General features: G+C 39.7%; 1 protein-coding gene across 8 annotated transcripts in view; it reads right to left on the reverse strand.

Annotated features, from left to right (window-relative positions):
* Window positions 1-27,145, reverse strand: part of LOC133542392 (DNA (cytosine-5)-methyltransferase 3A-like) — a 97,121-nt gene that overhangs the window by 52,353 nt on the left and 17,623 nt on the right. For 5 of the 8 annotated variants that reach the window (XM_061886459.1, XM_061886458.1, XM_061886455.1 and 2 more), the window contains exons 2-3: window positions 21,476-21,718; window positions 5,583-5,690 (exon numbers count right to left, since the gene is read on the reverse strand). In XM_061886459.1, the coding sequence (XP_061742443.1) occupies window positions 5,583-5,690; window positions 21,476-21,544 (177 nt within the window). In that variant the 5' untranslated portion in view covers window positions 21,545-21,718. Of the gene's footprint in view, window positions 1-601; window positions 680-5,582; window positions 5,691-8,211; window positions 8,316-21,475; window positions 21,719-27,145 lie in introns of those variants that run through there. The other 3 variants (XM_061886453.1, XM_061886456.1, XM_061886457.1) reach the window with 3 other exon arrangements.

The raw sequence follows: 27,145 nt of genomic DNA on the forward strand, positions 1-27,145 counted from the left end.
TGCTAACAAATTAAAAAAGGCTAATGAGCATGTGAAAGAAAACAAAAAAAAACATTAAAGCTCACTCTATAAGACATTACTCTAAATACAGACTTTGTGTACAATAGCGTCCAAAACATACCATATGTAAGCAAAATGTATCAACCCCATTGTGTTTGATTACATTGAACAACATTATTGAACAAAAATATTATAAAATACTCTTTTTTACCCCAAAAAAGGTGCAAATGTTAACACACTTATAAATTTAGTAACACAACAGTGAATAAAAGCAATTTAAAAAAATATGAAGACAACACAGCAACACATTGAAACTTAACAAATTAAACGTAGGTTCTAATTAAGCCGCAAGCTACGCAACATCCTGTGACTTTATTAATAACTTAGCTCAAATGAATCAAATACACAGATATTAATAAAAGGATTTCCATCCATCATTATGTTACGATAAAATGTGTTGCCATATGTTTACAAAAAGTACAATTGAATTGAGTGCCTTTGTCGTAAGCACACAGCTCATTATGGTTTTAACCCCGAGATGACTTTAAAGCTGCATTAAGCAATTTCTAAGCTAAATTGTAGCAAACAACTCACTACTTACTCATTCAGTCGAAACAGAGGAACAAGGACTTTCCACTGCGGTCGTCTGTGAAATGTAAGTGCATGGCGGCCCAGGTTTCCTCAATTCCTGAAAAAATATTTAGATGTGTTTCTTTTTTATTTATATTTTATCCAACGGTCTCCAGCCTTAACGGCTGTAGCGGGTTTATTTGATTCAAGTGTTGCATTTGTCCACACGCTTCCTAGTTTACATTCATGTAAGTAGTTTGATTGCTTGATGCAGCTTTAACAGTCACTATAAATATGTCCTCCCAAATAAAGTAGATGCCAGAATGGCACTAGTGCGTGTCACAATTAAGAGCAGAACACACAAACACACAGTGTTCCGTGTGATTAATTTAATTTCCTTAGTGGCTGTTCCTCTTTATAGATATTACACTTAATGTAGCAGCAAACACAATAAAGCATCATAAAACAAGCAGCCCTACAAAATGTTGTCATACCTGACTTTAGCATTATGAAAATATTTTGCATTTGTTTTTCTTTCACTTGTTTGCAATACACGTAAGCAAACACATCACTAAAGCTTTCTCTTTTGGCCACGTTGACCAAAATACGTTATTTGTCATTTAAATAGGTATATAGGTAAATATTTGCAATTCCTCAGGTACATTTATTCATTTTCTCATTTATTTTTAGCAATTATTCTGTTCAGGGTCACAGGTGAGCTGAAACCAATCCCAGAGGAATTTGGGCTCAAGGCAGGCACATTCTTAAGTGATGTTGTCAACCATACCTGGAAAAATAGAACTCTCTTCCCATATTAAGCCTTAAGGGACACACTCGGTCCTGTTTTACTGTGGTATAACAGCTTTTTTTCTGTCAATACCTGGTTTGATCCCTGACCAGAGTTGTGTTAGGAAGGCTACTTGGTGTACACATTTAAGAAGTCATATTATGATTTTTTTTCTACATTTGAAACACTTCCTTGTGGTAACATGTAATGGTGGTACTTTGGTCAAAATTTTGCACAGATTATGTTTTACAGATGGTTTCCAGGCTCCTTTCTGACCGTTTCTTTAAGATGACAGTGCCTTCTCCCTGCCATCTTTGTTGTAGTTTTTAGCACTTCCATCGCAAGTCTACTGACCGATTAAGTATGAACTATAAGCTACTTTGTATAAGAAATAACAACAGTGGAGGATGTGAGCTAGCAAACATGGTAGTGACAAGTAAAGTACGTTGTCATGAGACGAGCAGCAAATGGACTTTACTACAATTTACTACATTTCTTGAATGATTATACTTCTATTTTTAAAATTAACACTAACGATATTTAGAATGTTGTTTTTTTTATTTTAAATGCGCTCGTCTTGACAACCAACTAACAGAACTAATTCACATGCTGTAACTTCTGAAAACTGACATTTGCATTTTACAGCTTATTATCTGTCTAGTGTCTAATATTTGTGATATGATAGGTGTATTTTGTACCACTTAGTTTTGCCCATGAGAATTACAAGATAAGATAAAGAGGTAGGAAGGATTCAGCTTAAGTCACTTCCAAGTTTTTAAACTAAACGCGCAGGGGCGGTCTGTTGTCATTCAAGCCAGATTTGGGCCACGTTTCACCAACTGAATAGCTCTGAATAAAAGTCCGCTAATTACTTTAGCCTAACATGCATATCTTTGAGTTATGGAAGGAACTCACAGTCCATGTAAATAATTTATGCAAGCACTGGAATAACATGCAAATTCTGCATTGAGTTTCAGTTAGATTTAAACCGAGACCAAGGAAGATATGACTTTGCAACTGTTATGTGATTACTGTAAAGATAACCTTTTGACACAGAAAAATGTGAGCAAAACAAGCCCACAATCGGTGATAGACTTGACTTGAATCCCTTCTTGTATACTGACAGTGTGTTGACAGCTAATCCAGCAAACACGTTGACTGAAAGCCTGAAGTGTGAATTTGGGGTGAAATTTGCATTTTAACTCAACTGAAATCCATGACATGGAAAGGCATCCGTAGAGCAGTGTGATACGGCCTAAAACTGTATCACAATATACCAGTAAGTTTTTTATATCGGTGGATATAAAAAAATATTGATATTTTAATGACCTATCGAAAATAAGAACCAGGAGAAAAAAATAATAAATGAAAACATTTTTATTCACAATGTAACCTTCCTCTGATAATAATCCCCTCCGCTATCCAGGCAGAAAGGAAAGAAGATGTCAACACAACTATCAAAAACAAAAAAAATCAATGTAAACAAAATGTTTAAATCATATTATACACTACAAAAATAACCTCTTGGAATCAAGGTGCAAAAAATGAGTACCGGTATGTAGCAAATGCTTAATAAAGTGCATCAAAATAGTGCAAAATGTTGAAATGTAAACATAGAGAAACCTAACAAGAACAATTTTTTGCAGGTTTAGTGCCAGGAAATTACGGCTGTGCTTGGGTGAGTGCAGCTAAGGAGGGACACATATGTCTGACTATGTTCCGTTTTAAAAAATCCAAAAAACTGCCATACTGTTGAGGTGATTTCTAGCCTAGCGGTGTCCCTTAAGAAGATATATTAAAATGATTATATTAAACATGCAAAACAAAAAGGTAATGAGAGTCAAAGCCTGGGAATAATAGGCACCAAAACAGTACATTATCTTTCTATCCATCTCTAATTTGACAGAAAAATATATTTTTTTAAACCTTAATATTATCTAATAATGCCACAAATATTATATCATACATTCCTTACATTTATTTAATTGAAATAAAAAAAGATAATAAATATTATATTAATATTAATCACATAGGATGTCAAAGCAAGTCAACCATTGAATTGTACACTACAAAAAATGTGTAGTGTAATGTAGTGTAGTAAAAAGTGGTGCTGTTTTTCCATTTACACTGATACACTGTAAAAACAACATTCGTAGATTTCACAGTAAAAAACTGGCAGCTCAGTTGCCAGAATTTTACTGTAATAAACAGTGTTAATACTTTTCCATTTACAGCAATATGCTGCAAAAAACACTGTAAATTGTATGTTAAAATTTTAAGGAGCCGGTTTTTAGTGCAAAACGTTTTTATTTTCTATGTAAAGAATGCATTGGTAATTGTGTAACAATTAAAGAAAAAACACTGCTTGTTCCACATCCATCCTTTAAAGTAAAAAAAGAACAGTGAATATTGTGTGAGGAAAGAAAGGAACCGTGAAGTGGATCTATCATTGATTCGATTATCACGTGAATTTCTGTGTGTGTGTGTGTGTGTGTGTGTGTGTGTGTGTGTGTGTGTGTGTGTGTGTGTGTGCGTGTGTGTGTGTGTGAGTGTGTGTGTGTGTGTGTGTGTGAGAATACGGGGAACCCCCACCTCTCCAAAGTCCGTACAAAAGCACCAGTACCTGATACTATGCAATGTATATGCATAGATTAAGCATAGATGAGTGAGATGAGTAATCAGTTATCATGAGAAGTACAAATTTCTTGTAATTAAGTGTAGCCATTGAATGTGTGTGTGTGTGTGCGTGCGTGCGTGCGTGCATGTGGGTGTGTGTGTGTGTGTGTGTTAAACCCACACAAAGCCGGCCCACCTGGTCAGTCATCGGAACATGAGCAAACCCGGACCCCCTCACACATGAATGCACTTTGTGCACACATGTGGACTCACTTGATGGTCTTTGAGTGACCATGTTTGATCAGCTGCATCACAAATGCTAACAGACCCACGCACACACACAAACACACACATTAACACGGTAAAACCGAATGGCTTTGGAGAAACTATCAAAGACTAATTTCCAGCTCTCTGAGTAGTCAGGTTGGAGTGGTCAGGTGGTATTTATAGTGCCAGGACCAAAGTGTACCAGCAACCCCACCAGAGTGCATCTGAGTTCTACATAAAGTTGCTGGTCCATTAAAAGTCCTCTGCAAAGTAACTGGGTATCTCACAACGACCATTCAAAGGTAAAAAAAGGCCAAAGCCAATGTTATCTTCAATTGTTATTAAACAATTTTACTGGGCAGGGCTGCTTTGAGATATATAGTCGTCCTTCTATCAATACTACAGTAGTATTGGCTACTAGATGGGACCAAACCAATCAGATCACAATTTCAGTATCATGGCTACTGATTGGCTCAGCCTCAGGCAGCACTACTATATTGGTTTAAAAGAGTGTAACATGACTTAAGGGTGTTGTAGTTAATAACAATAATATATTTATATTTAAAAGGTCGTAAACAGTTTTTTATGCTCTAGCTCAGTGGTTCTCAAGCTTTTTTTTAACAAGTACCACTTCAGACCAACATTAACATACAGTAGCTTAGTAGGCCTAAGCATTCATTAAAAACAAGGCAGAAGTTTTATTTAATAAGTATATTCAATATTTTTGGCCACTGTAACATTACACACAATGCACAAACATCAACGATATTATTGCATACACAGTACATATTTACAGACCTCTTTGGCGTAACACTCGATTGTATCTGTGTGCCACTAGTACCACATTTTGAAAATCACTGCTCTCGCTATGAACATACTAAGCGGAAGTTCATTAATCATGGTCATGTACAGAACAAATTAAAAGTGATAATTACAGGACTACCGTACTGGTGTTTTGAGTCACTCGCTCAAACAGGGATCAAATCGGACTCGCAAGTTGAGGTACCACTGCATTTGCAGAACCAGACAGAAAAATACACTGTAGACAAAGCTATCAGGATGCCTTGACATTTCATAAAAAAAGGATATTTTTGTCAGGATTTACACATTTTGTAGTAGAAATGCTATATCACATTAAACACAAATGGTCACTGCAGAAGATGGTGGCTCTCAGGAAGATATGGAGCAACAGCTTCCATGTACACTACTTAAATGTAATTCAAAAACCAACATTTCACCCAGAACGCTCACAAAACTGGTAAATATTGTAATATGGAGCTGCTGTTTGAGACAATGCAGTCTTGTAGAAAGCTCAGAAAAACATTAACATTGGTGTACTCACAGGAAGGAACTGTTTGCGTTTCCTGCTCGGACGGCCCACTCTCCGCTTGTTCGGGGGGGTCCCCAGCATTACCTCCTCAGGACTATCCTGTTCTGCCACATCTTCACTCTGGCCAATACAAAAAGGCCAAGTTAAACCCACATTTAATACCATGCAGTCATGACAAAGGAAGTTGCCTAAAAGAGGAATTTTGCGGCTGTTTTACCTTCTCACTCTCACTCTCTCTTTGTCTCTCATCATTAACTCTTGTTCAATTAGGCGACACTTTTTTTGTATGTCTGGTTTGCTATTCTGTGCCAAGCTGCTGAGAAGCTGCTTGGTCCTAGTAGCCGATGGCCTACCATGTCTACCTTTTGAAAATGACTTAACTAAAATACGAGAACAGATATACCTTGCGTGCTTATTGGAAGATATTCAGATGTTAATAGTCAGTCCAGCTTTGCACAAGTAAAAACCCTGCTTGTATCAGAGCTTTTAGAAACAAGCTGATATCATCTTATACTTGTTTTCTAATATCGATATCAGATCGGGACACCAGTTCCTTATGGCACATATTTCATTTCATATTATTAGATCATATTAAGTACGCTAACAATTTATTGCGTGTCAAGAGAAGATGGCGCAGTGGTTCGTGACTCAGCTAAGAGCTCATTTTATTATTATTCATATTATTTATATATATATATAAACATATGGCAATTTGTGATGAAAATCCAATTTTTTAAAACTATTTTCACGGGAAATTTCCCATATTTTGAAATGCTAATTTTGACAGTTATGCAGTGAACGATGTAGAATATCGCAATACATCGCTATATCACAATAACTGTATTAAATCATGACTCAAGTATCGCTTAATGTATCGTATTGTGAAGTCCTTAAAAAATACACAGTCCTACTAATAGTAGTGGAGATTCAAAATGGTCCCTAAGTGTGAATGGTTGTCTGTCTATATGTGCCCTGACATCGGCCGGCAACCAGTTAAGAGTGTAAACTGCCTCTTTCCTAAGGTCAGCTGGGATAGGCTCCAGCACACCTTAATGGATAGGCGGTATAGAAAACAGATGGATGGAATATAAAAGCTAGTAATCTGTCTTATAATGTAGCAGCAGTGATAGATCAAGACATTGATTTTTACTATTTACGTTACAGTCCATTTACATTTGGGCCATTCCATTGCAAAACGAGCACTGTGTGCATTCAACGGTACAGCGTTCCCTCCCTCTTATTTGTCACATAAAGAAGGGAGAACAGACTATAAGGATAACATCAGCAGTGTCTTTTAACAACAATCTCCATAACTATATTCCTCACTCGCAGCAAGACACCACTTACACCTGAAGAAGCGGCGCCTTCGCCTTCATCGTCACTAGTACAGCAGAGCTGATTTATCATCACCATCATTATCATTCGCTGGTGAATATACTGTGTATAACATGTGGTATGCTAAGATTTGTTTAAGAGTGCCGAAAGTGTTTCAAAAGTGTATGAAAGGTTAATAATAATAATTATATATATATATATATATATATATATATATATATATATATATACACACATATATATGTATATTGTATATGTATACAGTATAATCATACAATATATATATTTATGTATGTATGTATACAGTATACAGTATATACATACATACATACATATAAATGATTATGTATGTATATATTTTATACAACGATCATACATGATATACATATATATATACAGTATATACACATACATATATACACATACATATACAGTATATACACGTACATACACATACCGATATATATGTATATATATACATACATATATGTATATATATACATACATATACATATATGTATATATATACATACATATACATATATATATATATATATATATATATATATATATATATATATATATATATATATATATATATATATATATATATGTATATATGTATATATATATATATTAGGGCTGGGCAACGATTAAACATTTTAATCGAAGTTAATCACACTTTTTCTCCGATTAATCGCGATTAACTGCATTGTATACGCAAAGCCCAATAATGAATTCAAAAGTAGTGTATAGTGCACCTTTATTGGAATATTCTCCCACATGAACAAAAGCGCCAAAACATTTGTTGTGCAAACAAAATTTAAATCAGTACTTGTTAAACAGTAGCAGTTAAATAGCATATTTTATGAAAATCAACTCAAAAAATGTAAATACAAACATTTAAGCTTATTTCTACTGCCAGGGTATTTAAGTTATCCTGTTTGTTATGGAAAATAAATATAATCTACATACAAATCTCTGAGCCACAATCATAACATCCGAACAGGCAATTTCTGAGGTAACAGCAGAAACATTTTTTTTATCAGGGATCTTATGTTTAAAAAACCTATATTATAGGTAGTGGGCTGTTTTAGGGAATTTTTGATCAAATTATCCGTAGTAGCAATATTAATAATGTTGTGTTTATTCTGCGTAGTGCACTTAAAATAATTACGACCATATCTAGGAATTGATATGATGGGAATTTTCCGATTGTTTGCTTGGTGCTTTGATAAACTGAATGCATCATATACATGGTACTATATTGTGATGTTATGAGCCAGGGAAAAAAGAACCACCCTACCCAGCATGCAACAGGAGTGACGAGCATGCACGGTAGCCCGGTATGGGTTGTGTCGCCATGACGGCATCTTGTATGTTGTGATATGCACGCTCTGAAAGCAAACGTTAAGAACTCAGCCAACACTCCTCGTCTGCATTATTCATAAATAGACAGACAACACATATAGTCCGCTGCTTCACAGGCCGCTGGATGTAGCCGGCAAAGTATTCCCATGCTAGTTAGCCGGTCTAGCAAGCACGCGTCATTCAGTCCAAAACGGCCCGATCTATCCACATTCATAATTGTCTGGCGGTCGTAAGTGATCCCGGAGTGAGCCAGCCATGAAATTTGCAGAATTGTCCGGTATTTTGCCAAATGTTTCATCTTTACCAAGAGCCCCTCCACGCCGAAGCCCGTCTGGGCGCCGCCATCTTTATAAGAAAAGGCGTTAACAAAATAAAAGCATGTAAACAACATATGCAAATGCGCGATAAAATAATTGTCAGCGTTAATAGATTGATGAGTTAACTCGTAATTAACGCATTAATTTGCCCACCTCTAATATATATACAAACTCCGTTTCCATATGAGTTGGGAAATTGTGTTAAATGTAAATATAAACGGAATACAATGATTTGCAAATCATTTTCAACCCATATTCAATTGAATATGCTACAAAGACAACATATTTGATGTTCAAACTGATTAACTTTTTTTTTTTTTTTCCCAAATAATCAGTAACTTTAGAATTTGATGCTAGCAACACGTGACAAAAAAAATTGGGAAAAGAGGCAATCAATAATGATAAAGTTGAGGAATGCTCATCAAACCCTTATTTGGAACATCCCACAGGTGTGCAGGCTAATTGGGAACAGGTGGGTGCCATGATTGGGTATAAAAACAGCTTCACAAAAAATGCTCAGTCTTTCACAAGAAAGGATGGGGCGAGGTACACCCCTTTGTCCGCAACTGCGTGAGCTAACAGTCAAACAATTTAAGAACAACGTTACTCAAAGTGAAATTGCAAGAAATTTAGGGATTTCAACATTTACGGTCCATAATATCATCAAAAGGTTGAGAGAAGCAGGAGAAATCACTCAATGTAAGCGGCATGGCCGTAAAACCAACATTGTATGACTGTGACCTTCAACCTCTCAGAAGGCACTGTATCAAAAACAGACATTAATCTCTAAAGGATATCACCACATGGGCTCAGGAACACTTCAGAAAACCAGTCACTAAATACAGTTCGTTGCTACATCCTTAAGTGCAAGTTGAAGCTCTACTATGCACAGCGAAAGCCATTTATCAACAACATCCAGAAACGCTGCCGGCTAAGATGGACTGATGCAAAGTGGAAAAGTGTTCTGTGGTCTGACGAGTCCACATTTCAAAATGTTTTTGGAAATATTCGACGTTGTGTCATCCGGACCAAAGGGGAAGCAAACCATCCAGACTGTTATCGACGCAAAGTTCAAAAGCCAGCGTCTGTGATGGTATGGGGGTGCATTAGTCCCCAAGGCATGGGTAACTTACACATCTGTGAAGGCACCATTAATGCTGAAAGGTACATACAGGTTTTGGAACAACATATGCTGCCATATAAGCACCGTCTTTTTGATGGGCGCCCCTGCTTATTTCAGCAAGACAATGCCAAACCACATTCAGCACGTGTTACATAAAAAAAGAGTGTGGGTACTTTCCTGGCCCGCCTGCAGTCTCCCCTCGAAAATGTGTGGCGCATTATGAAGGGAAAAATACAACAGCGGAGACCCCGGACTGTTGAACAACTGAAGCTCTACATACAACAAGAATGGGAAAGAATTCCACTTTCAAAGCTTCAACAATTAGTTTCCTTAGTTCCCAAACGTTTATTGAGTGTTGTTAAAAGAAAAGGTGATGTGACACAGTGGTGAACATGCCCTTTCCCAACTACTTTGGCGCGTGTTGCAGCCATGAAATTGTAAGTTCATTATTATTTGCAAAAAAAAATAAAGTTTAAGAGTTTGAACAACAAATATCTTGTCTTTGTAGTGCATTAAATTGAATATGGGTTGAAAAGGATTCGCAAATCATTGTATTCCATTTATATTTACATCTAACACTATATATATATATATATATATATATATATATATATATATATATATATATACATATATATACATACATACATATATATATATACATATATATACATACACACATATATATATATATAAACGATCAAGGTTTTATACTGCCGATTCCAATCAATATAAATAGGCCGATACCAACACCGACAAAAAAACAGTTGTGGTTATATGACTCTTATAAATCTCCTTGTAATGTCCTGTTAATAGCTGCTTAGTTTCTGCTGCAGAGTGGTTCCATCTACACTTCTTAAACTTTATGCACGTATTCGTTATATATGTTGTTTCAAGCTAGCTTAGTTTAGCTCCTGGCTTTCTCTCTGTGTGTAACATTTTTACCCTTGACCTGCAGTTATAATAATACTTGATAATGATGCTCGACATATTAAGAAATGCTGTTTATTTGCCATAACGGGGGTAATTATTAGATTATTATTAGTTTAGAGGAGTCTCTCCACTCTGTGTATGGAGAAACATAATTAGCTGGTGGCCACGTGTCATCTAAAAAGGATCGACATTTGCGATCGGTATTGAAAAGGCATTAACCAGCAATGGCATTAATTGATATACTTTTCACAAAAATCGGCACATCCCTAATAAGGTAGCTACTTGGTGGATTACATCTACTGTACGGGGCTGGAGGCTGAAACTTAACCCGTTTGGTAGACAAGGGAACACGGTATTTAAGGTTTTGCCGCAGTGACGGAACATTCACTGAAAGCTTGATGTGATTTCAAGACAATCCATCCATGCTGATGCAAGATGAAGTACATTTCCAAGCCACGACTATGTTAGTCTGACCAATTTATGGTGATTTCAGTCAGTGTTGGCATGGACTTCATAATTACATTTTCTCTCGTGTGCAGTGCCATCCTTATGTTTTCCATTAATGCCTTGATCCCTTTTCCTCCTTCCTTGAGTGGACTCCGTGTTGCAGTGACAGTGGAGTGGTTGCTAAGGTGCAGAAACTGCTTAGCAACTGTCTCCGACAGAGACGGTGGCCATGCTGACTAAACGTTTCCCGGTTGATCATTGGGTACAGCAAACAGCTCGCACAAGGTGACGGCCCTGCACTTGTCTGCCTGGTTTTGCTGTCCACAAGCCAGTCAGCCATACACGAGGAAGGGCTATTGGAAGTGTGACAAATACAAAGGGACACAGTTGAACTGTTAAAAAAAACGGATTAAGAAGCCAGCGTGTCTGTTTGAGCAGGTGTCAGGCACACAGACCGGCCAATCTGTTCTTATATCGTTGGTCTATTTCTGACTTGTGGCAGGTTATTTTGGGCTGCTGCAGTTGCTAAGCGACCAGACTGCGAGCCAGGCGGGAAGAAGAGGATCCCATCAGCATCAGACAGCCTGTCCTCTTTCTTTCTCTTTCCACATCCACCTCACTTGTTCACTCCATTTTCCTTTCTGGCCCTTTTCCTGCGCTCTCTGTTTCCTTCGCTTTGCTTTGCTTTTTTTCATCAAAGCATTTAATAGGGAAAAAAAACGCAAATCCAATTATTTTAAAATTACCGTATGATGAACTTACAGTCACAGTCAAACTAGAAGCAAACACTTAAGTATCACAGAGGCTATCATCTCACAATACACTTCCAGATTCCCTCCAGGCTAATACCATAATTGAAAAACCGTATCCTTGTGGTAAAACACACATTTTTTTAATGTTTTGACCACATTATCATGACATCATTTACTGTGTGTGGAAAGCTAGCATACTTGTGGCTATTTGCGGCCCACAGACCTATATTTTGTGGCCCCCAATTCTTCATAGATTAGTCATTAGTGTAATCTTGAATACCACAAGAAAGAACACGGAGTACAGTAACGGTTCAAAAATAACAGCTCAACAAAAACATATTGGGCAACACAAACAGCAACTTCCTATAAACAACCAGAATTGTCTTTGACCATTTCCTGAGGAAGTCAACAGTGTCAAAACATTAAATTGTTGCATTCAATTTAACGTATATACTGACTTCAGGCCTACTATATTTCAATATCACTATAGCTGTCGCTATAGTCACACGGTTGAAACGTGATTCTTGTCAGGCTTTCCCCTGACAGTTTGTCTATGTTTTAGTTTTTTCCTCTGCATTTGTCTTAGTTTCCTCTGTGTTTAGTATCTCCTGTCTTTAGTTCCTGTCAAGTGCTCTTATTTTGGTTCAGCCTCCTGTTTGTCTCCCTGTGTGCTGTTGTCACCTCATCTGCGGCTGATTGGCACCTGGCCACACCTGTTGTCAATCAGCCTGCTTCTATTTGTACCCACTGTGTCTTCCAGTCAGAGCTGGATCATTGTCCTTGCCACATGTCGTTCTTGTGTCTTTGCTACCTGTCGTGTCTAGCATCGTTACAGCTACTACCTGTCGTGCTCCATTTTGTCCTGGTCGTCGTGGCGGTAAGCTGTTCTTGTTAGCCATTAGCTGTTTTCAGTTTTTCTGTTTGCTACCCACTAGCTTCCATGCTAAAGTTCCTTTTTGTTTTCTAGCTCCCAGTGCCAGCTCCTTTAGTTTGTTATTCCGCCCACGTGCGTGCTTTTTGTTTATACCCTTTATTTGTTATTATTCTAATATTTTATATTAAATCATGTTTTTTCATTCAATGCCTGCCTCCTTCTCTGCATCTTGGGGTTCATCACCAAATAACTGACAATTCTGAAGTTAACACAGCCCAGCCTCACCCAGACTCTACCTCCAGCGGCCCAAAATTAAATTGAGTTTGAGACCTCTGTCAACATTTGAATTTCAAATAATGCAAAGTCTGCGATGAGATGGCGACTTGTCCAGGGTGTACGCTGCCTTCCGCCCGATTGTAGCTGCGATAGGCACCAGCGCCCCACGAGGACCCCAAAGGGAATAAGCGGTAGTAAATGGATGGATGGATAATGCAAAGTAACAATAAGGATACAAACATGGTTCTGCCAACAACAGAAAAACATGTCAACATTCCTACATCCTTATGCTTTAGATTTTTTTTTTATGCTGGTCTTAGGTCCTTTAACTTCCTTGTGATTATACTAAAAATCAGTGTTATAAAATTATGAGTAGCCTAACCTGCTCTATGTTGAGATCCAGGAGAGTACGCCAGGGCGATACATCATTTTAATCGATGTATTTTTTTTTTTGTCGCAGACGATTTAAAAAATAAAAAAAATTATGTTTTTCTCCTCTCCTGCCACGGCATTTTTTTTTGCCGCCATGAGCTTCCCTAGCCATCGCCAGCCCCCTTCCTTCAAGCCGAGCAAAACATGGCTAATGAAAATGCTAACGAGAGCGGGAAGTTTGTTCAAAGAAAAGTGTTGCCAGTGCTTTAGATAAGCGGCAACAGGCGTGAAACAAGTGAATGCACGCTGCAAAGTTTCTTCAAAAAAGGCAGCAGAACCACAAACTTATTCCTGCATCCAAAACAGCATGGAATGGGGGCAATGCACCTCTTTACATAGCGTAGAAGACTGTTCCAACAACTTCACCTAAAACGCTGTGTACTGTGGCAAAATGTACACAAGGTACCATGTAAAGTATAGAGAACAATGCACAGAGCGATCACTAAAGCAGTCGCTCTGCACATCCAAACAGGACAGCTCATACCCGTGTGTGCTTCTGCAAACCTGTTGTGGAATTATAACGCATTTAATCATCAATATAATGGTATATATTACATGTGCAATGAAGTTCTCATAGTCTTTAATATCAGTACACACTAACAAGGAGCCCAGGATACCTCACGGAAAAGCCTGCGTTTATCCACTTACTAAAACTGTACAGTCATCTCAATGTTTTACTTAATAGTTTATTTGCATACAATGTACAATACTACATTTTTATTTACAGTAGCATTTTATTCAAAATATAAGTTTTAAGTTTGCAAGTTGTTGATCTGATTGATTTGTATCACTATTTAATGGTTACATTTTTTTCTTTGCATGCAATGCTACATTTTTATTTACAAAAGTATTTTTTCAAGACAGAAATTTTAAATTTCAACTTGAATAATCTCAAAGTCAGAGATTATTATTTAGTTAAATTGAATGTACAATGCTACGTTTTTGATTACATCCATCCATCCATCCATTTTCTACCGCTTATTCCCTTTCGGGGTCGCGGGGGGCGCTGGCGCCTATCTCAGCTACAATCGGGCGGAAGGCGGGGTACACCCTGGACAAGTCGCCACCTCATCGCAGGGCCAACACGGATAGACAGACAACATTCACACTCACATTCACACGCTAGGGCCAATTTAGTGTTGCCAATCAACCTATCCCCAGGTGCATGTCTTTGGAAGTGGGAGGAAGCCGGAGTACCCGGAGGGAACCCACGCATTCACGGGGAGAACATGCAAACTCCACACAGAAAGTTTTTGATTACAAAAGTATTTTATTTAAGCAGAAGTTGATCAAATAAAAGCTAAACTTTTTTAGAATTACCTCTGCCATTTGTATTCATTGGTGTCTTTAAAAAGTAGGGGGGAAAAAATCTGGAAAAATCCTAAATCAAATTTTTGGCTGAAAAAAATCTGAGATTGTATTTTTAGGCCATATCGCCCAGGCGTACCGCAGAGGATTTATTTATTTATTTTATGGAAGGGAAGAGGGAGATGGCGGAAAAAAATATGAGAGTTTCCTGGGGAAAACGGGAGGGCTAACAGGTAAGCCAGGGGCGCTCACACTTTTTCTGCAGGTGAGCTACTTTTCAATTGACCAAGTCGAGGAGATCTACCTCATTCCTATTTATAATTTATATTTATTTATTTATGAAAGAGACATTTTTGTTAACAAGTTAATGGTGTTTAATGATAATACAAGCATGTTTAACACGCATAGATTCCTTTCTTTCATGAAGACAAGAATATAAGTTGGTGTATTTGATTCTGATGACTTGCATTGATTGGAATTAGACAGTGGTGCTGATAACGTCCGCATTTCAAATGGAGGAAAAAAAAAGTCCTTCTTTCTGTCCATTACCACATGAAAGTGGTTGGATTTGGCATCTCATTTGTCCAACTTGCATACTTGTTTTTAAACACTTTGTTATGAGAGTAGCATATGTGTGTGGCCCTTTAATGTCTGGCAGCAGGTGAGTGACGTCAGTGAGTGTGCGGGTGGGCAAGCAAGTGAGAAAGCGGTCGCTGAGGGCGGGGGAGAAATACATTGGCATCAAACTCCGTAGCTTGCTAGCTTGTGCACGCTAGCTTTCTGAGACTCTTATTTTGTTAGCACAGGCAGGATGAAACAGGTCTTTTATGGTGAAGACAGGAACTGTGCAGTCGGTCTTTAGAGTTTTGACAGTAGGTACGGAGTCTCTAGAAATAAAATGTGTTTCTCTGCGTCCGCCCTGTTAGTGATTTTTTTCTTAAATATGAGCTCGCAGCAGCCATCTCACAAGATCCTCGGGTGCCGAGAATGTCAAACAACTGACGAAAGTGAAGTCTTGGTATGATTGATGATTGCTCATTTTTATGTATATTTTTTAATGCCTGGCTTGAGATCGACTGACACACCCTCCGAGATCGACCAGTCGATCGCGATCGACGTAATGCCCACCCCTGAGGTAAGCTGTAAGTGGATGACTTTCAAGCCAACTAAGCAACATTTTATTAAAGGGAACCTACTGTATAAGGCTTTCCCTCTTTTATGACTAATGAATATTGTTACAATGGCGGATACTCGTGTTTACAATGTCAAAGCATCAAATCATAAGGTTAATGTATTTGGTCATGAGCTTTCACGTAGTTTGGACGGCTGCGAACGCTGTTTTGCAGTCTCTTTTTTTTAACAGAGGACAATTTGTGTCTTAACGGATTGACGGACGTACTTATGTGGACATTAGAGTATTTGCTCTCTGCCTGCATGGCCCCTCCTCTCTGCTGCGTTCTATGTACCGAGACTGTTGACTCCCATGTCATTACTTCTTGTCTCATACCACCCGCCTGCCTTAGTGTTTATATAGGAAAAATATTTATGTGTTTATTTATCCACCACATTTTACATGGGACTGTTTTGTGAAGTGAAGTGAAGTGAATTATATTTATATAGTGCTTTTTCTCTAGTGACTCAAAGCGCTTTACATTGTGAAACCCAATATCTAATTTTTACATTTAAACCAGTGTGGGTTGCACTGGGAGCAGGTGGGTAAAGTGTCTTGCCCGAGGACACAACGGCAGTAACTAGGATGGCGGAAGCAGGAATCGAACCTGCAACCCTCAAGTTGCTGGGACGACCGCTCTACCAACCGAGCTATACCGTAAACAATATTAGCCGCTGAACTCAGACAAAAAAGACGGCGCAATTGCAACGTTACTACGCGGTATAGCTTGGTTGGTAGAGTGTCCGTGCCAGCAACTTGAGGGTTCCGGGTTCAATCCCTGCTTCTGCCACCCTAGTCACTGCCGTTGTGTCCATGGGCAAGACACTTTACCCACCTGCTCCCAATGCCACCCACACTGGTTTAAAGACCTACTGAAAAGAGATGTTCTTATTTAAACAGGGATAGCAGGTCCATTCTATGTGTCATACTTGATCATTTCGCGATATTGCCGTATTTTTGCTGAAAGGATTTAATAGAGAATATCCACGATAAAGTTCGCAACTTTCGGTGTTAAGAGAAATGCCCTGCCTCTACCGGAAGTCGCAGACGATGACGTCACACGTGTGGGGGCTCCACACATATTCACATTATTTTTAATGGGAGCCTCCAAAAAAAAGTGCTATTCGGACCGAGAAAACGACAATTTCCCCATAAATTTGAGCGAGGATGAAAGATTTGTGTTTGAGGACATTGATAGCGACAGACTAGAAAAGAAAAAAAATTATTTAAAAAAAAAGTTAAAAAAAAAAAAAACGCAATTGCATTGGGACGGATTCCCATGTTTTTAGACACATTTACTAGGTTAATTCTGGGAAATCCCTTATCCTTCTATTGTGTTGCTAGTGTTTTAGTGAGTTAAATAGTACCTGATAGTCGGAAGGGTGTCTCCAGCGGTGTCTTGACGTGCAGTGTCTCAGGGGAGCCGACGGCAGCTATGGACGGCACAACCTCAGCTTTTCTCCGGTAAGAACTGACTTTTTAACCACAATTTTCTCACCGAAACCTGCTGGTTGACATTTGGTTGGGATCCATGTTGGCTTGACCGCACTCTGATCCATAGGAAAGTTTCACCTCCAGGAATTTTAAACAAGGAATCACTGGGTGTTTTTGTGGCTAAAGGCTAAAGCTTCCCAACTCCATCTTTCTACTTTGACTTCTCCAATATAAATTGAACAAATTGCAAAAGATTCAGCAACACAGATGTCCAAAATACTGTGTAATTATGCCGTTAAAGCAGATGACTTTTGGCTGTGTGTGTATGCAGCGCTCATATTTCATAACAGCCCGTGACATCACGCATACACGTCATCATTACGCGACGTTTTCAAGAAGAAACGCCCGGGAAATTTAAAATTGCAATTTAGTAAACTAAAAAGGCCGTATTGGCATGTGTTGCAATGTTAATATTTCATCATTGATATATAAACTATCAGACTGCGTGGTGGGAAGTAGTGGGTTTCAGTAGGCCTTTAAATGTATAACTTAGATATTGGGTTTCACTATGTAAAAGCGTTTTGAGTCACTAGAGAAAAGCACTATATAAATATAAACAACTTCACTACACTACTTGGTTTGAAAAAACAAAAGAGAGAGTAGGATAAAGTATTGTTTGCATCTGATCGTGGCACGCTGATATTGTCACTGGTGACTATATCAGACGTTTATTAAGCTTATCTTCAAATGTTTCTGGAAAAAATTGTGTGGTAATGGTCGTCTTCAAGATACTGTACATATATATTTGAATAGTGTACATTTTCAAAAGATAAATTATACTTGCAATCTGACCTCCAAAAATGAACCGTTTGTAGGCATACTTAGAAAGAGGTTTACAAATTTGACTAAGGAGCAAAATCCATCCATCCATCCATTTTCTACCGCTTATTCCCTTTCGGGGTCGCGGGGGGCGCTGGCGCCTATAAGGAGCAAAATGTACAGGAAATTTAAAACAAACGCCACAAGACGTGTGTGTGCATTTACAAAATCATAAGAAGTTGCACTTTAAAGTGCCGGTTGCGCTACTCAACTTTTGTGTATGTTACATGTGTCGTACTATTGTTTACAATTACCGTATTTTTCGGACTATAGGTCGCAGTTTTTTTCATAGTTTGACCAGTGGTGCGACTTATACTCAGGAGCGACTTATGTGTGAAATTATTAACACATTACCGTAAAATATCAAATAATATTATTTAGCTCATTCACGTAAGAGACTAGACGTATAAGATTTAATCGGATTTAGCAATTAGGAGTGACAGATTGTTTGGTAAACGTATAGGATGTTCTATACGTTATACTTATTTGAATGCCTCTTACCATAATATGTTACGTTAACATACCAGGCACATTCTCAGTTCATTATTTATGCGTCATATAACGTACACTTATTCAGCCTGTTGTCCACAAAATGCGATTTATACTCCAGTGTGACTTATATATGTTTTTTTTCCTTCTTTATTATGGATTTTCGGTAGGTGCGACTTATACTCCGGAGTGACTTATACTCCGAAAAATACGGTAACTCATCAGCAGTGTTATTACTCGCTGAACAGTTTGCTCTTTCCCAGTATGACAACATCGGTTCTGTTGCTGCCGTGCTGTGCATTACAAAGGTACCTCAACATAATGGCCCCAACTTAAGCGTGTTTCGAGATAAGAGCTGTCTCTCGGCTTATTGTTATGCTTCAAGTTGTAAACTAAGATTTGAGTCACAACATCATAGGCATAGCAAATGTTACAGCGCACCCCGTAGGATCAGACCCAAACATCTGGTCTTACTTGCTAGCATTAGATTACAGATAAGAGATGGACGTAAGTTTGTTTTTCCAACCATGGAAAGGAAAAAAGTTGGTGTAAAGGTAGAAAAAAATGGAAGATATTCATTGAATTCAATAAATAATTATCAAAAAAATGATGAAGGTGAAGCATTTAGAGCAAAATACAGCTAGTCTGCATCATACTTACTCAGAATGAGTCCAACGCCAGCCAAGAAAGTTGAAATAATATCTCAAAGGTTGGAATTTATCCATGAATGTATGGAAAATTTGCTGTGTTGGACAGCAAAACATCTGGAAGGAGATACTGCAGAAGTCTGCTCTCCAAGGTAAATGATGTACGCATTACATTACTTCATAATGTGTTTTTTTTACAATATTTCGGATCCAGAATTTTTTTTTTTTTTTTTTTAAAGGCATGTCACATGTCAAAAGTGTCCTGTTTTGCAGGGCAGGCAAGCACTAATTACATGAATTTAAATGATTTCTAATGGTCGACTTTGACTTGCGATAAATGTTTTGAGTTAAAGGCCTACTGAAACCCACTACTACCGACCACGCAGTATGATAGTTTATATAACAATGATGATTGATGAAATCTTAACATTGGAACACATGCCAATACGGCCGGTTTAGTTTACTAAATTACAATTTAAAATTTCCCGCTGAGTTTTCTGTTGAAAACGTCGCGGAATGATGACGTGATGATGACGCATGTTTGTGACATCATTGGTTGGAGGGGACATATTAGCCCAGCACCACTTACGGCTAAAAGTCGTCTCTTTTCATCACGCAATGGACATCTGTGTTGCTGAATCTTTTGCAATTTGTTCAATTAATAATGGAGAAGTCAAAGTAGAAAGATGGAGTTGGGACGCTTTTAGCTTTTAACAACACAAATACAAATTGTTTCCTTGTTCAAAATTCCCGGAGGTGAAGCTTTACTATGGATCAGAGCGGTCAAGCGAACATGTATCCCGACTACACGTCAACCGGCAGTTTTCGGTGAGAAAATTGTGGAAATAAGTCGCCTCTTACCGGAGATCAGCGGAGCCAGCGTCCTCCTGCAGCTGCCGTGACTTCTCTCAGAGACTCTGGCGTCAACACACCTGTTGCCACACACCTCCGACTTGAAGGTACTATTAAACTCACTAAAACACTAGCAACACAATAGGCAGATAGGGGATTTCCCAGAATTATCCTAGTAAATGTGTCTAAAAACATCTGAATCGCTCTAACTGCCCTCGCCTTTTTTTGTATTTTTATTGTAGGTCTTCACTCTAAATTTCCTCATCCCCGAATCTTTCCTCCTCGCTCAAATTAATGGGGAAATTGTCGCTTTCTCGGTCTGAATAGCTCTAGCTGCTGCTGGCTATGATTGTAAACAATGTGAGGATGTGAGGGGCCCTACAACCAGTGATGTCACGCACACATTGTCTGCTACTTCCGGTAAAGGCAAGGCTTTTTCTATTAGCGACCTAAAGTTGCAAACTTTATCGTCGATTTTGTCTACTAAATCCTTTCGGCAAAAATATGGCAATATCGCGAAATGATCAAGTATGACACATAGAATGAACCTGCTATCCCCGTTTAAATAAGAAAATGTCATTTCAGTAGGCCTTTAAGAGCTCTGTCACAGAATCAATTAAGCTTGTAAGTTGAGATAATACTGTATACCGTATTTCCTTGAATTTCCGCAGGGCATTTAGTATGCGCCTGCCTTGAATTACTGCCGGGTCAAACTCGCTTCCCAAAATAATTAGCGCATGCTTAGTATTACCACCTGGTCAAACTCGTGACGTCACGAGTGACGCTTCCCCTGTCATCATTTTCAAAATGGAGGAGGCTGATTTCAATACCGGTAATTCGAAATCGCATAATGGGAAGAAGATTAAGAGGTATTCAGTAGGATTTAAGGTCCAAGCTTACATCACACTCAAATTTTTACTGCATACCTCTGGTAAGTGCCGGATTGAGAAGAGGTTTTAAAAGAATTAGCGCATGCTTACTTTTACCGCATGCCTTTGGTAAACGCAGGAGTGAGAAGAGGTTTTAAATTAATTAGCGCCCCGGCGGCAATTCAAGGAAATACGGTATATGTTAATAAATGACCGTGCAAATCCGTTCTACTTTCTTATGCACTCTGAGTCATGATAAAAGTTTTTGTGTTACTTATATTAAAAAAAGGACGACATAGACAAGTGGCGTTACATAGAGAGAGAACTTGTAAAAGAGGAAGTTAGGTGAAGAGAGTTCGAGACATAAGCCAAACAATAAATATACATTGGTCTTACCACATCCTTGGAGGTTTTGTTGTCTGGTGTCTGGGGAAGTTCGGTGACAGCAGGACTGTTGGACGGCATGGCGAAAGGCAGCTTGATGAAAGCGAGTTCACAAAGTAAAAAAAAATAAAAATAAAAATAAAAATGGAGCAAATCAAAACATGGGAAATGCCCTCAGAAGCACCAGGTGCGCCGTCATTCAAACTGCCTCTTCTGTCCAACAATCACTCGGTCTCACTCAGTCCTCCCCCTCTCCTAAAAGAAGCAGAGAGAGAGAAAACATGCAACACGCACCAGTGAAGAGAACAGGAAGTTGATGAGGACTGAAGACACCACAAACTCACGAGGGGCCGCAGTTCAAAGTGGTTTGACAGGTGTTTCTTCAATGCATGTTGGATTGGGTTAAAATCATGTTAGACCTGTTAACAGGGTCACACTAAAGCAGGTGTCCTTAGAACAATCAGGTCAGCGTTCAGCATATAATGTTAAAAACTCTACTTTTCATGTTTCATAATCCCTACACCAGGAGCTATTTATCCTGAGCATAACTAGTAGTACATAGGAATGGAAACCTTAGGCACCTCACATTTCGATTGCAATTTAGGGGCCATGATTCAATTCTAAATTAAGTATTCATACATTATATTGCATATTATTATTTGTATTTTGACAATATATTGTATATTATGATTATACAAAACCCAAAACCAGTGAAGTTGGCACGTTGTGTAAATCGTAAATAAAAACAGAATACAATGCAAATCCTTTTCAACTTATATTCAATTGAATATAAGTAAACTTTGTTATTTTTGGCAAATGTTAACTCATTTGGAATTTGATGCCTGCAACATGTTTCGAAAAAGCTGGCGCAAGTGGCAAACAAGACTGAGAAAGTTGAGGAATGCTCATCAAACACTTACTTGGAACATTCTACATGTGAACAGGCTAATTGGTAATAAGTGGGTTCCATAATTGGGTATAAAAGCAGCTTCACCATTTACGGTCCGTAATATACTCAAAAGGTCCAGAGAATCTGGAGAAATCACTGCATGTAAGCGGCAATGCCTGTTACCTTCGATCCCTCAGGCGGTACTGCATCAAAAAGCGACATCAGTGTGTAAAGGATATCACCACATGGACTCAAGAACACTTCAGAAAACCACTGTCAGTAACTACAGTTGGTCACTACATCTGTAAGTGAAAGCTAAAACTCGACTATGCAAAGCGAAAGCCATTTATCAACAACACCCAGAAACGCTGTCGGCTTCGCTGGGCCCGGGCTTATCTAAGATGGACTGATGCAAAGTGGAAAAGTGTTCTGTGGTCTGATGAGTTTACCAGTTCGAATGTTAATTGACTTGTCTTTGCAGTGTATTCAATGTAATATAAGTTGAAAAGGAAATGATAATTATTGTATTCCATTTTTATTTACGATTTACACAACGTGCCAACTTCACTGGTTTTGGGTTTTGTATATTCTAAATGTATAACATCTAATTATTATTATTTACATGATTTACATAGAGTTATTAAAATATTATTAATGTATCTGCAAGGCTCCTCCTTTGGTTACTTAATACTGACTAATTCATTATTGAGTCATTTACAATTTTTGGATATTAGTGTGCACGTTCGAGATGTAGAAGACGCCAATAAATAAACGTCTCTAATTGGCGAGCAGGCATCCTTTGACTTAATGTTTCATTAGTCACTTTGGCCCCGTTCGCCACAAACTTGCAGCTCAAAGACGTGTCATCGATCTAATCATTCATCTGTATGCCTGAAAGTGTTGTTTTCTTTTCATTGTCTCTCCTGACCTCTACTTGCCAATTTCCTCATCTTAGCTGGTTATTTGAAGTTGAAGTTGAAGCGTACAAAGCATTTATTGTTTGTTTTTTTTCATTTCTCATTCAAGGTAGTGTAGCACCGCAACTCGCATAGCTTGACCTCGCCTCCCTTCTCCTCATGTGTGTCCACGCTAACCCGGCTAACACGTGACGTTAAAATAATGTTAATAGCTAATGGTTCTCCAATGGTTATTTAGAACCAAACCAAGCACTAACATTTAGGCTTGGTCTACATTTAGCCGGATAACTCCTTAAAGGCCTACTGAAACCCACTACTACCGACCATGCAGTCTGATAGTTTATATATCAATGATGAAATCTTAAGACTGCAACACATGCCAATACTGCCGGTTTAGTTTACTAAATTACAATTTAAAATTTCCTGTGGAGTTTCCTGTTGAAAACGTCGCGGATTGATGACACGAATTGATGACTCGTGTTTGTGACGTTATTGGTTGGAGGGGACATATTAGCCCAGAACCACTTACGGCTAAAAGTCGTCTCTTTTCATCGCGCAATTACACAGTATTTTGGACATCTGTGTTAGTGAATCTTCTGCAATTTGTTCAATTAATAATGGAGACGTCAAAAAAGAATGCTGTTGGTGAAAAGCGGTGGATTGCAGCTGCCTTTAGCACCGAAACACAGCCGGTATTTCTTTGTTTGTTGTGAAGCTTTAACACAGAGCGGTCAAGCGAACATGTTTCTCTACGTCAACCTGCAAGTTATTGGATGGGAAAATTGTTATATTAAGTCGGCTCTTACCGGAGACTTGAGTGGATTACGCGACCTCATCCTGCAGCTCAAAAAGGCAGCTGTGATCTTGGCTCCTCGGCTTCTCTCAGAGACACTGGCGTTCACCGCAGCCATCCGACTTTCAGGTATGACTACATGATCTCACTGAAATACTATTAACACAATAGGCAGATATGGGATTTTCCAGAATTATCCTAGTAAATGTGTCTAATTATATCTGAAACTCTCCCACTACCGACGCCTGGAGCGGTCGCCTTTTCTTTTTTTCGTGCTTCACTATAACTTTCCTCATCCACAAATCTTTCATCCTCGCTCAAATTAATGGGGAAATTGGCTCTTACTCGGTCCGAATAGCTCTTACTGCTGGTGGCTCACATTATAAACAATGTGAGGATGTGAGGATCCCTCACACCGGTGACGTCACGCGCACATCGTCTGCTACTTCCGGTACAGGCAAGGCTTTTTTATTAGCGACCAAAAGTTGCGAACTTTATCGTCGATGTTCTCTACTAAATCCTTTTCTGCAAAAATATTGCAATATCGCGAAATGATCAAGTAGGAAACATAGAATGGACCTGCTATCCCCGTTTGAATAAGAACATCTCATTTCAGTAGGCCTTTAAACTAATAATTATTTAGAAGGCATTTTAGAACCATCTGTGTTATCTTTGTTGAAAAATAATTAACATTTGTACATTGATTCAGAAATGTCCACGCTCTAATCGTGGTGCATCGAAGAATTGATCATTTTTCCCACCTCCACTAAAGAGTATGCCGCAATATCACATCCATCACATTGCTCTTCAATTATTTCCAAACACTTCGCCCATCCTGAAAAATGTAATTATATTCCAAGCAATAAAATAAACATCTGATTGACATTATTCCAATTTGACTTTTCTAACAGCTGCCGACTTACAGCTGCAAACCAATTAAACACAAAGCAGATGTTGACCATGTTCACACTTTGACAGACCATTGTGTAAAATACAAGCTATTTTTATTATGATTCAATAAATAACATATTTGGATGGACTATTGCAGAGTGTGTATCTACGTATGTGAATTCAAAACAGCCTGTTTGCCATACTGTCGCCATGTTGTGGTCAAAGCCAACGGGACCCAACGACAGCAGACGTTTGTTGCTAACCAGACAACATCATGGAAGATTCATCCATCCATCATCTTCCGCTTATCCGAGGTCGGGTCGCGGGGGCAACAGCCTAAGCAGGGAAACCCAGACTTCCCTCTCCCCAGCCACTTCGTCTAGCTCTTCCCGGGGGATCCCGAGGCGTTCCCAGGCCAGCCGGGAGACATAGTCTTCCCAACGTGTCCTGGGTCTTCCCCGTGGCCTCCTACCGGTTGGACGTGCCCTAAACACCTCCCTAGGGAGGCGTTCGGGTGGCATCCTGACCAGATGCCCGAACCACCTCATCTGGCTCCTCTCGATGTGGAGGAGCAGCGGCTTTACTTTGAGTTCCTCCCGGATGGCAGAGCTTCTCACCCTATCTCTAAGGGAGAGCCCCGCCACACGGCGGAGGAAACTCATTTCGGCCGCTTGTACCCGTGATCTTATCCTTTCGGTCATGACCCAAAGCTCATGACCATAGGTGAGGATGGGAACGTAGATCGACCGGTAAATTGAGAGCTTTGCCTTCTGGCTCAGCTCCTTCTTCACCACAACGGATCGGTACAACGTCCGCATTACTGAAGACGCCGCACCGATCCGCCTGTCGATCTCACGATCCACTCTTCCCTCACTCGTGAACAAGACTCCTAGGTACTTGAACTCCTCCACTTGGGGCAGGGTCTCCTCCCCAACCCGGAGATGGCACTCCACCCTTTTCCGGGCGAGAACCATGGACTCGGATTTGGAGGTGCTGATTCTCATTCCGGTCGCTTCACACTCGGCTGCGAACCGATCCAGCGAGAGCTGAAGATCCCGGTCAGATGAAGCCATCAGGACCACATCATCTGCAAAAAGCAGAGACCTAATCCTGCGGTTACCAAACCGGAACCCCTCAACGCCTTGACTGCGCCTAGAAATTCTGTCCATAAAAGTTATGAACAGAATCGGTGACAAAGGACAGCCTTGGCGGAGTCCAACCCTCACTGGGAATGTGTTCGACTTACTGCCGGCAATGCGAACCAAGCTCTGGCACTGATCGTACAGGGAACGGACCGCCACAATAAGACAGTCCGATACCCCATACTCTCTGAGCACTCCCCACAGGACTTCCCGAGGGACACGGTCGAATGCCTTCTCCAAGTCCACAAAGCACATGTAGACTGGTTGGGCAAACTCCCATGCACCCTCAAGAACCCTGCCGAGAGTATAGAGCTGGTCCACAGTTCCACGACCAGGACGAAAACCACACTGTTCCTCCTGAATCCGAGGTTCGACTATCCGACGTAGCCTCCTCTCCAGTACACCTGAATAAACCTTACCGGGAAGGCTGAGGAGTGTGATCCCACGATAGTTGGAACACACCCTCCGGTCCCCCTTCTTAAAGAGAGGAACCACCACCCCGGTCTGCCAATCCAGAGGTACCGCCCCCGATGTCCACGCGATGCTGCAAAGTCTTGTCAACCAAGACAGCCCCACAGCATCCAGAGCCTTAAGGAACTCCGGGCGGATCTCGTCCACCCCTGGGGCCTTGCCACCGAGGAGCTTTTTAACTACCTCAGCGACCTCAGCCCCAGAAATAGGAGAGTCCACCACAGATTCCCCAGGCACTGCTTCCTCATAGGAAGACGTGTTGGTGGGATTGAGGAGGTCTTCGAAGTATTCCTTCCACCTATCCACAACATCCGCAGTCGAGGTCAGCAGAACACCATCCGCACCATACACGGTGTTGATAGTGCACTGCTTCCCCTTCCCGAGGCGGCGGACGGTGGTCCAGAATCGCTTCGAAGCCGTCCGGAAGTCGTTTTCCATGGCTTCCCCGAACTCTTCCCATGTCCGAGTTTTTGCCTCCGCGACCGCTGAAGCTGCACACCGCTTGGCCTGTCGGTACCTGTCCACTGCCTCCGGAGTCCTATGAGCCAAAAGGACCCGATAGGACTCCTTCTTCAGCTT

This window comes from Nerophis ophidion, linkage group LG24 (genome assembly GCF_033978795.1).
Source record: "Nerophis ophidion isolate RoL-2023_Sa linkage group LG24, RoL_Noph_v1.0, whole genome shotgun sequence".
Taxonomy (NCBI): domain Eukaryota; kingdom Metazoa; phylum Chordata; class Actinopteri; order Syngnathiformes; family Syngnathidae; genus Nerophis; species Nerophis ophidion.